This window comes from Epinephelus moara, chromosome 6 (assembly GCF_006386435.1).
Source record: "Epinephelus moara isolate mb chromosome 6, YSFRI_EMoa_1.0, whole genome shotgun sequence".
NCBI lineage: Eukaryota > Metazoa > Chordata > Actinopteri > Perciformes > Serranidae > Epinephelus > Epinephelus moara.
The window spans coordinates 43,037,407-43,051,450 of NC_065511.1; the positions used below are offsets into that span (position 1 = coordinate 43,037,407).

General features: G+C 41.5%; 1 protein-coding gene and 1 long non-coding RNA gene across 2 annotated transcripts; both read left to right on the plus strand.

Annotated features, from left to right (window-relative positions):
• Positions 1-168: 168 nt before the first annotated feature.
• si:dkey-7j14.6 (uncharacterized protein LOC556585 homolog) lies at positions 169-7,646 on the plus strand. Its single transcript, XM_050047176.1, has 7 exons — positions 169-272; positions 2,527-2,814; positions 3,392-3,493; positions 3,589-3,645; positions 5,285-5,470; positions 5,813-5,938; positions 6,408-7,646. The coding sequence occupies exons 2-7, from the start codon at positions 2,566-2,568 to the stop codon at positions 6,522-6,524; spliced, it is 837 nt and encodes a 278-aa protein (XP_049903133.1). The 5' UTR covers positions 169-272; positions 2,527-2,565; the 3' UTR covers positions 6,525-7,646.
• A 780-nt stretch (positions 7,647-8,426) lies between these two features.
• Positions 8,427-13,425, plus strand: LOC126391828 (uncharacterized). Its single transcript, XR_007570123.1, has 3 exons — positions 8,427-8,481; positions 13,076-13,173; positions 13,314-13,425. It is a non-coding gene; the product is annotated as an uncharacterized LOC126391828 (long non-coding RNA).
• Positions 13,426-14,044: the final 619 nt, after the last annotated feature.

Sequence of the window (14,044 nt, forward strand, 5' to 3'; positions counted from 1 at the left end):
TATTGCTCAAATGATAAACAGTAAATCTAGTAATTGTGTTGTTTTATGTAGACAAAATAAAAGTAATCTTTTTGTTTGTTTGCTGTGATATCTTTTTGTTGTTGCTGCTGTTTTCCGCTCGAAAGTAACGTGTTTGGCAGGTTTGTCAGATTTCCGAGTTTACACTGAGCCCCTGAAGGCAGCATCACATCAGCTTGGTCAGAAAAGTTCATTCAAGTTCATTTCAGAAAAACTTCCACATCTCCGCCTGAAAACTACGAACTCACCTGCAGGTAAACTCCTTTAATTTAATCAGACAGTCACATTTAAAGATATTTAAGGTTATAGTTTTACTTTCGGCCGTGAGAATAATTTGATCTGATGCGTCACAAACATTTCCTGATTCATCGTTAATGTTAGCGAACAGTCACGGCTCGCTGCAGCGGCCTGTTTGTCCTGCTGTTATTTTAATATCAGAATAAATACAGATGTAAAGTCTCCTTTAAAACATCTGTGTGATGTTAAAGACACAACAACATTCAACTTTAAAGTAAAAAAACAACAACCCAATAATTCCTGAGAATTAGCACTTCCTGTTTGTGCGGTGTAGATCTCCACACCAGACTCCATTTAAGATTTAGTGGATTTAACATATCTGAGCTCACCAGGAGAAGTGGAAACCTGCTGGAGAAAGTTTAAAGAGCTCACATGAATCCAGAGGCTCTCCGGATAAATTCGGCGCATGTATTATAATATAATGAGAATATTTAAATCAGTGGAAGGATTTTAATCCCAGCAACAGCTTCCTAATGGAGTATTTACGTAGGTGTTAAAGCAGGGCGGCTCAGTTTCATTTGACATGATGTGAAAACTGTAACTGTAAACTGTATTTCAGCTGTAGCAGTTTGATTTAAATGTCATCTGTAATATCTGTGCGGTTAAATACAGAAACACTGTGCAGTGGGTTTGTTTGTTCACAGGGTCAAAAAGCAAGAGAATGACGTCATGTGTTGATTTTGGTGGGTGAATTTTGATGACAGCATGTTTCACTGCATGAACAGTTTCTTCTTATAACAGAGACCCTGCAGAGCTGATGGTCCATCAGTTCAATACTGATACGGTGTGATGTGCAGCGGTCGAACATATCACCACTTCATTTACTCAAGTTTTATACCATAAAATTAGTGATGCACCATATTAGATTCTTGCCGATATGCTGATATGTAACCGATAACCGATACCTATATATGCACTTTTCCTCCACCTAATTTTAGTGATCAAGTCTCTTCTGTAGTGGAATTAACATCATATTATACATACATACTCTCATCATGACGGCCCACCAGCAGATGGAGACATGAAATACTGTTCAGTGTCTGTGATATTCAGTCATTGCACGTTGGCTGTTTCTGATCGTTCATTTTAAAGCTGATATCAGCCGATACTGATGACGTGCCGATATTATTATGCATCTCTATACAGAACCTTTAAAGGTCCCACGTGGTGAAAATGACTTTAGATTGTGTTTGTTGTAAATCAAAAGCTGTGACAAAAGTGAAGTGGTTCAGTACTGCAATTCTGCAATACAACCCAGTAAGAGATTAATCCTGTCTCTACATCAAAAAGCCAGATAACCAATCGTTGTCGAGATACAAACGTGCATAGCCCCGCCCCCTTTCCAGCCAGGTGCGTAATTGTGAGACAAGAGCAGGAGAGCAGTGAAGAATTAAATGGGAGGGGACCTGGAGCCATGTCTGTGTGCTCTGTATGTTTTGTTAAGGGAATGTATTCAAATTTGGCACAAACGTCGACCTGGACTCAAGATGAACTGATAAGGTTTTGGTTGTCAAAGGTCAAAGGTCACTGTGACCTCATCTGTCTTATTCTCATAATTGCGATATCTCAAGAACTCCTTGAGGGAATTTCACAGGTTGACTTGGACTTGAGGATGAACTGATTAGCTTTTTGGTGGTCAAAGGTCAGAGGTCAAGGTCGCTGTGTCATTGAATCCATCTCATTCTTATGAAAGCAATATCTCAAGAATGTCTTCATATTTGGTACAAACATTCACTCAACAATGACCTGATTGGCTAACAGTGGTCAAATGTCAATGTCAGTGTGACCTTGGATCTGTCTCATTCTCGTGAACATCTCAAGAACACCTAAAGTGAATTTCATTAAATTTGACACAAACGTCCACTTGGACTGAAGAATAAACTGACTAGAGTTTTGTGGTTGAAGGTCAAAGGTCACTGTGACCTCACAAAATTTGTTTTGGGCCATAACTCCAGTCATAAACCACAGGGCGGTGACTCCAGTGTCTTTACTTGATGCAACTGTTCTTTGTTTATTGTTCTTTCTGTGACGAATCTGAACTGATCTCAAATCTAAAAGTGACCCACAGAAATAAAATGTCTCTCGTTTTTGTTTCTACTGATCGACCTCTCCATCAGAGTCTTAAGCTCTCTGATTGGACAGCTCTCACAGCAGTGCACCCTGGGACTTGTAGTTGATCTCTCTCTTCTCTCTCTGTTCTTCTGGACACAGTCTGCGCTCTCTGACCTCTTGTGACCTCTGACCTCTACCATGACGTCCACGTCCATCACCAAGGTCGGTGGAGTGGTGATCGTCACTCAGGTCATCCCTCAGGATGAAGGCGGCATCCCTCTCCAGAGTTCTCCTCCCGCCTCCGCCGCCACCACCCCAGCCACCGCCCCAGCCAGTGCCACAGTACAGGCCCCGCCCCCAGTAAAAAAAAACACACCCACTGCCCGCCCAGCCAAGGTGGACGACATGACAGCCATCTTCCTGCGGGGACAGCCGAACGGCCTCGGGGTGAGACACTGACATGAACTGATCCAAAGCAGTTCTAAGTTTGTTCCTCTGTCTTCTCTCTGTAGTGACGTCAGGTGGAGGTGGAGGTGGGGGGTGGGGGGTAGACGGGTGGGGTTACAGAGACAGGTGCATGCTGGTTACAGCAACAGGAAGTTAGTTATCTGAGTTAGTCAGCAGGTGGCGCTGCAGCAGAGACACAGAACAGTAAAGTTGTCTTTAAACTGACTCCACTAACACAGGAAACAGCACATGGGATAAAGTTAGCCTTCGGGGCTTTCTGTCAGAGAGACCTTTCTGTCAGAGAGACCTGTCTGTCAGAGAGACCTTTCTGTCAGAGAGACCTTTCTGTCAGAGAGACCTGTCTGTCAGAGAGACCTTTCTGTCAGAGAGACCTGTCTGTCAGAGAGACCTGTCTGTCTGATCTGTTCAAAGCTTTTTAGAGAGTTGCAGAATTCTGAACGCAGGACACTGAGTATTTTTACTTATACTAAAGCTGATCTGAGTTCTTCATCCACCACAGTGGCTGTGTGTGTGTGTGTGTGTTTGTGTGTTAACAGAGAACTGTGTGTGTTTTCAGGTAGTTCAGATCTTCATCGGCTTGATGTGTATCCTCTTCAGTCTGACTGCCATCTTCTCACCGTTCCTGATGCTCCACGCTCCACTCTGCCTCGCCGTCACTGTACGCAGACTTTACTCTCCCCTCGATCACTGATCAATAACTGTCAGAACCTGGTCTGAAAATATGATTAAACTTTTCTCTCTGCTGTCGTTCAGTTCATGGTCTCCGGCTCTCTGTCCATAGCTGCGGGGAAACGGACTTCAGCCCGACGGGTGAGCTGTTACTCGTCATCTCGTCACAGATAAGATGATGAACCTGTTTGAATTAAAATGATGTGCAGTCTGAAAGTCTGCTGAGAGGAGTGAAAGTTAAAAGGACCATCAGTCCTGGATCCTCCTCAGAGCTGGTCATCCCTGGTCAGAGTTGTTAATGATCTTGCACTGACAGTCATAATGTTTTTGGTCTGGTACTCCTCGACCTCAGTGCAGCACTCGACACTGTGGACCGTGTTATTCCTCTTCAGTGCCTTGAACACTGTGTCGGCCTTTAAGTCACTGTTCTAAAGTGGTTTCCTTCATTACTCTCAGGAAGATCGTTCTCTGTGTCTGTCACTAATTGTAAATCTGATGAGGTTGGTTCCATGTGGAGTCCCTCAGGGGTCAGTTCTAGGTCCTTTGTTGTTTAATTTGGACTTGGATGGTGAAGAATTTTTTTCAGCTTGATCATAGCAAAACAGAGATTCTGTCAGTTGGACCAAAGACTTTGAGGAATGAAATTTAATCTCTGTTAACTCTCCTGTCTGTAAAACCATGTCAGCATGTCAAAAACATGGGTGTGATTTTAGACGCTGATCTTAACTTCCAGAAGCACATCTCGAATATGTTGAATGCCGGGTACACACTACATGAAATCAGCCCGATTATAGCCCGACGTGGCGTCGTACATTGTTGGCTTTGATCATGAACGACAATGAGTGTTGTATGAGATCATCTATTGTCTTATCTCCTGTAGTGTGTCATAGTAGACGACAACCGACGCCACATCTGGGACGCCTCACAATGTCCCGACAGAAAGTCTAGCGTGTTTGATTTTCCTTATGTCTTCCATGACTTCTCCCGCCACAGCCGTCACTTTGACCAATAGGAACACAGAGCGATCTGCTGCCGTGGAAACTGTGCGACAACAACAGCCCAGCCTTTTAGATATTTCCTGTAGGGACATTAGCACACAGAGTAAAAAGGAAACAGCAGAGGCACTTTATCAACCTGCTGAGTACTGCCATTAGCATCAAGCTAGCAAAGAATGTTCTTTCTTCATAATGGAGGATATAAAGGAATCAAACTCACAGATAGTGTCTGGGCCTTTACTCAGCACAGCTGCAGAGGCTACCAGCTGCATCTCAAACACACAGCCTCATTTCTCATTCTGGTTTTAGTTTGCATCCCATTAAATTGAATGCATCATGCCGTCATTTCAAACTCGACACTTCCTGTATCAGTTCAAATTAAAAGCCCCTTATAACTTCACTTGAGAGAATCCCTTCATTTTCTAAAAAGGCTTTTATTGTGAAACTTTTGCAGGAACTTCCTGTGGAGGATTCAGTGACTGTTACTACAGTAACAGTTCAGCTGGAACATGAACAGACACAGTGACTGAAATAATAGTAAAAGTAATAGATATAGGACAAAAATAACCCGATGACATCACACATGTTGTGAAAGACGCCTGGGGATGATTGGTGGGGACCAACATGTAGAGTATCATGGTCAGGTCACGACACGATTTTATGACTCTTCAAACTGTGGCAAACTGTAATTTATAATATTTGGCTTTATAAATGAAATTGAATTGAATCAAATGTTGTAAGATTCAAAAAGGATTAGAAAGATTGTGTGTGTGCTCTGGGTTCAGGTCTGGGTGTGTCTGGTGTGGAACGGGATCAGCGTCCTGTTCGGCCTGCTGGGCGTGGCCTACGTCTGCTGGCTGCTGGCTTCTCGCTCCGTCTCTGAAGCCTTGTGTCTTTCAGTCACCCGTGAAGGCTTCATGCCCACAGATCAACAACTGCATGACTGCATCAATAAAGTGGACATGGTGGATGTAAGTGTATCACTGTGACCTCAGCTCCATGTTTTAACATCATTATTATTATTGTTATTATTATTATTATTATTACAGTTTCTCCACAGGGCTGAAAAACACATTTTAGATTAACAGAAGTGAAGTGTAGAAAAAGTTTTAGATCTTCAACTTAAACCTGTGAAAAAATGAGAGCAAAAACAAGTTTAAATGTTTATTAGGTACAGATTTCAGATGAAACACAAACTGCGCTGTTTAAAGGTTCCCTTGTTTCTCTGGGTGACGTCGCATCGACTCATGTAACAATGAAATAAAAACATGATGACGTGTTTCTGAGTCTGTGTTTGTTTCTGGATGTTTCAGGTAAGTGTGTTCGGACCTCTTGGCCTCCTCCTGGTGCTGCTCGTCCTCCAGGTTTGTGTCACCATCACCACCTGTGTTTTCTCCACCAGAGCCCTCATGCGCCGCGACCACTACGTCCCATTCATGGTGAGACATTTTAGTGTACAGCAACTTTACATGTGTTGTTTCGACTTTCCGGACAGCCGCTGATTTTCCTTCATTTTACTGCAGAAATGTGCACATCGTGAAAAAACATGGCGGATGTTAACATTTCTTCTCTCTGTGAAAGGAAGAGACCGTTCAGCTCAGGGTTCCCTCTGATCCTTAAAAACTCTTAAAAGGAAGTGAATCATTGATCTAAAAATAAGACTTCCTTAGAATTAAAATGTCTTAAATAAATCTTTCAAAAGTATTAAAAATGTGAAGACATGAGAAGGATTTCATGAATCTTTTTGGGGGGACTGCACTGCACCCCCTCTGACGAGCCCCAACAGGATGAGAGGTTACAGAAAATGTATGAATGGATGTTTTTAATCTGTCTCTCACTGAATGGGAGCGACCACCACTGAGCAGTTTAACATCTGATGATAATGATGAGTTTTTGTTTGACTTCCAGGTGGAGGTCGAGGACGACAGGGCTCTGCTGTCCGGTGCAGCGTCAGGGCTCGGCAGCGACGACGCCTTGTTGGGCAGTGGAGAGGACATATCTACATCGCCTCCAAACTCACCCTGAGAGAGGAGGACAAAACCTCTGAATACCACTAATACTGCTACAGTAACCCTCTGACAGAGTCCCATCATACTGTAACTCTGCTGTCGCTGTAATCGATAATCAGCTGTTTCTCTCTTTTCTGCTCTTCATCGTTTTTTTTGCTGCTGTGTCACTTTGACAGGGGTCACAATATTCACTATGTTACGCTGCATTCTGGGACATCTAAGGGTTAATATCCTAAAGTTTTGACTGTGTTTAAATGTGGAGCAGATGGTACAGACTCTACTTTGTGTTTATGTCAGGAGTTGTAACTCACGCAGAGTCAGCCCTCAACAAACTGAGGTACAATGTTTCCAAACAGCAGGAATCAGATCGTGAAGATGGACGTTTGTTCAAATAACTGAAACTTAATTTGTGATATTTTGATGCTGAATTCAGCAGAAGACACTAAAAGTAAAAACTGACTCGCTGAAAGATTTTTACAGGTGATCTGGTGTTTGTCCAGAGAAAGGAAAAATTAAACGGGCACATTTTTAAAGGGAGTTTGGTGACTTTGAGCCAGTATCTCAACGGGGCGTATTTACAGCTGCTGTTTAGTAGCTGCTCAGAAGGTGTGTGAATTTACAAGAGTTGAAAATAACCTACGTGTCACTGTGCATGTATCTGTCATACATTCATTTTTATTAAATCAGGTGAAAATAAATCAAAATAAAGCTACAATCAGGCTGGTAAAGTCACCACTGTCATTATGTCTCATCACTAAAGCATTAGCTGCAGTACTGGGGAGATGTCTTTAACGCACAACATTGATCAAACACATTTTGACCAACAAAAACAAACGTATAAAGGGACTTGTGTACACTTTAATGTTGTGTTTACATCTGAAATGTACCGATCCCAAACTGTGAGCACTTTACTAAATAACCAAACCACACTAAAACATTTTTTATCCCAACAAACTGAATAAAAATCATGTGTTGACAGTTTTATTGTTACCTGATGAAAATATGTGAATATTCCCCAAAACTAGAGCCACTGAGTTTGGAGATGAGATGACGTTTGCACTGTGAGGCTGTTTTTGTTCCTTAAGCTTTTCTCTCTGTTTACAATGATTTATTCAATAAATTGAAGATTTATTTTTCAGCTTTGTTTGTTCTCACTCAAAGTTTATTTTATTGATCAACAGAAAATCAACAATTGTGATCGTCTTTTGTTTGTCAGAATCTTCAGTTAATGGTTAAACTGAATATCTTTATTGACTCAAACTGCTGTTTTTATAGTTCAGCCAAAGAAAACTATTTACATGTGGAGGCTCTGTTCAGGGGCCTCTGACAGCGCACCTGTCTCACAGCTTTACATAAATGACACTGGAGACGACTTATAGTCATGAAATGAACACTCAGTTGACAGGAAACAGCTCTGGTGGATGCTCCTGCAGTCAGCACGCCAACAACACGCTCCCTCAAAACTTGTGATACCTGTGTGGTTGTGTTGTGTGATCAAACGTCACATTTTAGAGTGAGCTTTTATTGTGACCATCCAGAGACACACCTGTGTAGTGATGATGCTGTTTAATCAGCAGTTGTTGGATTATTTTAGAGAAGGAGAAAAGCGTCATATCATGTTTATGGAGTAATCAGTCTAATGCTGCATTTAAAGGTTATTTTCCCAGTTATTGGTGAATAGAGGAGTTTAGAAATGTCAGGAAGTAATAAAGAAATAATAATAAAGTGACACCACATATTCCCAGCACCCTGGATTATATTTGAGATGGTGAGCCAGCAAATGTGCAGCTTAATAAATTAATTCAATTATTACAAAACAAAACAACACAAAACAAACGATCAAAAACAAAACAACAAAAGAAAAACAAAAACGGATTGTCCCTGAGAGCTGCTGGCTTTTATTTTGAAATCTGTAACCGGATGTAGAACCCGGCAGAGATGAGCTAAAGGACGCTAGCTGCTGTTTCCTGTCTGTGAGTAGGTTTCTCCTCTTTGTGCTCAGTTTGTGACGCTGTTAATCTAAATTATATAGATGGAAACCTGCTCAGTAAAATCTGTGGAGGTTAAATATAGAGTGTTGTTGTGTCCGGAGCTTTTTATTCCCGCTGAATGAAGCTTTAACACGGGTTAATGTTAGCTAACGTTACAGTTAGTTAGCTGCTGAGGTTTGGTGACGGTCTGTTGACTGAGAAAACTTACATTAGTTAGTTAGTTAGTTAGTTAACGTCAGTCTCTACACGTTAACTGCTGCTGTATGATTCATGTAAACACATCGAGTGACTTAATAATGAACTACTGATGAATTTAACCAATAAACTGTCATTAAATCAGTAAAAAGTATAATAAACACTTTGCACTGAAGATGTAATATCAAACATCAGGTTGTTAGCTTATAATAATTTATTCTCATCCTAAAAACATCTGTTTCAGGATAATTTTAGAGCCCGACCGATATATCCATTGACGATGATATCGGCCGATATTAGCCTGCCACAGATAGTCAAGTCAACTTTATTTAAATAGCTTCTTAAACACAAACAGAGTTGATCCAAAGTGCTCTGACAGCTCACACAAGGGAAAGCAGAAAGAAAAGAAAGAAGGGAAACACGATGATTCGAGTGATAATAGCAATAAAATACAGAAATGATAAGCAGTAATGATAAAATATAAATCCAGTTATTATTGCACCTATCCACTTTATTCCCGAGGGCACGACTGTAGAAATGATTATGTGTACAACTTCCTGTGAGATAGCAGAAGTAGCAGTAAGCTAGTTAGTCCCATAGACTCTGTGGTTAGTCCCACTGGCTACTCTTTTCTAAAGTAATTTGCCTTCAGTTTAGCAAATACTGATTTATTTCTTAACAAATATTTAACTAACATTAACTTAGCATTTTCTAAAATGTCTTTGTGGCGCTCTGGCACCTGTTGCACTGTCCGTGTCTGTAACGACTAACAACCAGTCTGAGCTACATTTTCAGCAACTGTGTGTTGAACATGTGACCACAACAAAAAGGGATTGTTCCTGTTGCCATGGTTACCATTGATATGAGAAATAAAACCTCAAGAGTTTCACCAGACAAAGTGAAAAAGTATTAAATCAGAATTATCAGAAGAGAATGACACGTAGACTGACAGGCCCGTCTGACTCCGTTCTCACCCCACATTAGAAAATAAACTGAAATATGTATTTAGTCATCAGGGCTGAGAATGTGCCACTGATTTACCGTACTTCCTTTATATCATATAAAAACATGAATCTTTTACTCCTACTTTGGCCCTGTCCAAATACCCCCACTTGCACCCTTGTGCCCCTTAATTGCGCGCTCCCGCTAAGGGGCGCAAGTGCGTAGGGTGTCCCAATTGTCTTCTGTTGTTATCAAGGGGTGCAAACCTGCGCCCTTAATGCACCCCTTCCGAAAGTGCGCATCAGACCTCATTCGCTGAAGGATTTTACCCAGAATCCTCCGTGACGCCCTAACACTGCACAGCTGGCCGGTACAACTCACCATCTTCAAACGGTAACAGACGTGTCCGCGAGCCGTTAACTCCGACTGACAACAACCGTTAGAGGAACATAACGTCAAACAACACGCTGTGTGGACTTAATAATACATGACAGGGCGTTAATTATGAAATAATATACAGTTTACAGTTGACTGAAGGTTTGTATGACAGTCCACATCACTTTACAGTTTTGATTGTGTCTTTAATTATTATTATTTTATTACCGTATGTCTTTATAGTTTATTTTATATCACGATTTATCCAAGCAAAAAACGTTTTAATAGTAATAACGGTAATCTAGGCTACGTTAACGGTAGAGTAAAAAAAGACGTTACAGCTAATATACACATTATTAACAGGTAAACTCAAGAGTAAAATTTAATTTAATTTACCTGTTGGTTGGGCATCAGCATCAATACTTGGATCTGATGTAGATGCCGCCTTCTCCTGCGGCTCCTAATCCTCCTCATCATTCGCTGATTGTATCTGTTTATCATTTGCAGCAGCAGTGCTGGGAACAACGTTATTTCCTCTAACGCCATGTTTCGTCTCCTAGGAGACGGACCAGCTGGACCCAAACGGAAGTGACGTATACACAACTGTCCCAATTCTCCTTTTTAAACAGCGTCGGTCCCTTGCGCACTTACACCCCTAACTGCACTTTCAGCAAGTGCACTTCAGGGAAGACCTCAGGGCGCAAGTGCGGGTATTTGGACAGGGCCTTTATATCACTATGACTGAAGTCTGATGCTAAATTTAGGTTGAAAAGTAAAAAAAAACAATGTTTTGAGACGGCTGTCAGAGATGGCAGAGGTATGGTCACATAATCCTGTTTGAGCTATAACAGGTGGTGTGTTCCACGTTTTATTTCCCAGTTGCACTTGGGAAGAAGAATAGAGTACTGTAAACAAACTGTAAACAAACTGTTACCATTGGAAATCGTCGGTTTTGGTTCACATAATTTGCACAAAGGATCATGGGGGGTTGGAATAAGGTGGATAGCAAAGACTGTATCCTTGTTGTTTTTATACTGTCACCACATTGTGACAGTAACAGCAACAAAGACAATGAAACCATGAAATGTTTCTGCATGAAAAATAAATTCAAATGTTATCAAAATTTATGCCAATTCATTTTCCAATCAATCAACTAGTGGTTTCGTCTGCACTAGTGTGTGTTTGCATGGTTTGAACATAAAAATCTTAGTTTGTAAATTAACTATAGTGAAGAAAAAGTACAATAACTCCATCTGCAGTGTAGTGGAGTTGAAGTAGAAAGTGTTAGTGGACATTACAACACTCAAGCAAAGTAGAAGTACCTCAAATTTGTACTTGAATACTTGAGGAATATTTACTTAGTTACATTCCAGCACTGTCGGCAGAGGGACACACAGTCTGTATTTAATTGCTTAGATCATTTAAACAACATGTTAAAAATAGTTTAAAGTTTTATATTACAAAGTGTCTCAGACTTGTTTTTGCACCGGTACATCTCCTAAAACTACTAAGATATTGTTTTACCTGACAGATGTTAAAGACTAATGTTTTTTAACTGATCTCAGTCGCTCTACATTGACAGCAAGTAATGGTTACAACCTTAAACCATATTACAAATTAAATGTGAGCAAAAACTAGAAAACAATGTTTTGATGCATTGGATGTGCTGAATGTGCATATTAAGGCAGTACAGGAGGAGGTGCACATTAATAATCCTCCAGGACTGTAACATGCTCATGTTTAACCCAAACAATGTGTCATGTGACTGCAGTTGCTTCACATCCAGGTCGGAACACCTTCTCACCACAAACCAACCGCACCAGAGTTCCTTTGGAACCAGACTGAGACCACCTCTTCAAGAAGGTCTCAGTCCGGTTGTTTTGGTGCACACCTGAGTGTGATTGCTGTGTTCACACCTGCACAAACGAACCGCACTGAGGGGGCAAACAAACCTGAGTTTGATTGAACTAAACCAAACAGGGCAGGTGTGAAAGGAGCCTCAGACTCACAGTAAGTGAGACTCTGTGTTGCTGAATACTTCAATAATTAAAACAGTCCGATGTTAATACAGTGGACTACGTCTAAATGACTCCGTCAGTCACACAACATGTTTTCTGTTCACAGAATAAACCTTCAAATCAGACAAATGAAATCTAAATCTCTGAAATTCAAAAGTGAAAAGTTTATCTAAAACGTCTAAAACATCTAAACCAATCAGCTGTTAGATCAGGTCAGAGTCAACATCTGAACCAATCAACTGTTAGATCAGGTCAGAGTCAACATCTGAACCAATCAGCTGTTAGATCAGGTCAGAGTCAACATCTGAACCAATCAGCTGTTAGATCAGGTCAGAGCTAACATCTAAACCAATCAGCTGTTAGATCAGGTCAGAGTCAACATCTGAACCAATCAGCTGTTAGATCAGGTCTCTTCAGTCATAGTTGGTTCAACAAAAGCTTTGTGAGAATCACAGCAAAGTGGATGTTTTCCTCAGGTGGTGATGATGTGTCATTGGGTATGATGTTTAGCCACCTTCTTACACTGGCTGGTGATGTTATTGTTTAAAATGAAGATGATTTTTTGACCTCAGGGTTGTTCTCTCTGTTCAGATCATGTCCTGCCCTGACACCACATTTACCCCGTTAAAACCAACCCTCTGCAGTAAAGAAAGCACGTGTACATCTTTTTGTGGTCACTCAATACTCAATGACTGTAGAGTCTGTAGAGTTGCACTTTATTGTGTTGCTGCTATTGTGTATTCATGGTCAATAAAAAGTACATTAATGTACTCATAACTGCTTTGGGGTCAGTTTTTAATCAGAGGGTTCATGGTACAATTCACAGCCTCAGCTCTCTGAGATTCACTTTGGTATCTCAGCAAAATTGATACTGTGACAGAAATATCCCTCGAATCGAATCAGGAGCTTGTGAATTGATTCTGGAAATCAGTGGCGTTACCCAGCCCTAACCAAATAATGTGGTTAACACCCTCAACATGTTTTTAGCAGTGAGTGTGTGGGAGCAGACAGATGAAACTGACCTCCTGGTTGTTCCTCCCATCCAGGTGAGGCCAGGTGAGGTGGCAGCATGGATAAAATGAGGAGAATCCTGGTTCATGTTTGTAAAGACCGAGCGGCTCCACAACAAGCTCACTTTGTTCAGGTCAGTGCAGACACACGTCTTTCATTTAACCTAAAATGTTGGATTGTTCCTTTAACCAGCTGGCAACACACAGAACATGTGATACTGTCATGTTAACATGATGTCAGAGAGTTACATATATATATTTCTCCTGTTGTCAGAGTATAACGGGTCACTTCAGTGACGGTGGTGAAGATGAGGTGGAGGTGAACTGCTCACTGGAGAAAAACCAGTTTATTCTCTACAGAGGAGACAAAGGACAAGGGACACCTCTGAAGGTCAGACACACAAACTACACTGCTAAAAAATGAAGGGAACACTTAAATCACACATCAGACGTTGATGAACGAATTATTGAAGTGTAAAATCTTTACTGATGTACAGTGTATAGTTTGTTGAGAACAAAATGAAGTAACAACGGTCAGTGGAAACCAAAATCATCAGCACACTGAGGGCTGGATTCAAACAACGTCTGAGCATGCTCCTGATGATTTGGTGGATTCAGTGTCCTGATGGATCTCCTCCCAGACCTGGATCATGGCAACAGTGAGCTCCTGGACAGTCTGTGGTGGTACTTGGTGGCCTTGGATGCACCGATACGTCACGTCCCATAGGTGCTCTGTTGGATTTAGGTCACTCTGAGGGTTTCATCCTGGTACCTAACAGCAGTCATGGACATGGAGGTCTGTGTGACCCTCCAAGGATCTGCCTCCCCAGACCATCACTGACCCACCACCAAACCGGTCATGCTGGATGATGTCACAGGCAGCATAACGTTCACCACGGCGTCTCCAGACTCTTCCACGCCTGTCACGTGTGCTCAGTGTGAACCTGCTCTCATCTGTGAAGAGAACGGAGCACCGATGGTGGACCTGCCAGTTCTGGTGTTCTC

What these genes read in the sequence shown, in the direction of transcription:
- si:dkey-7j14.6 (XM_050047176.1), top strand. Translation starts at nt 2,566, where the DNA reads ATGACGTCCACGTCCATCACCAAGGTCGGTGGAGTGGTGATCGTCACT. An exon ending in AACGGACTTCAGCCCGACGG is followed by an intron (nt 3,646 to 5,284) that starts GTGAGCTGTTAC and finishes CTCTGGGTTCAG; the next exon opens with GTCTGGGTGTGTCTGGTGTG. An exon ending in ATAAAGTGGACATGGTGGAT is followed by an intron (nt 5,471 to 5,812) that starts GTAAGTGTATCA and finishes TGGATGTTTCAG; the next exon opens with GTAAGTGTGTTCGGACCTCT.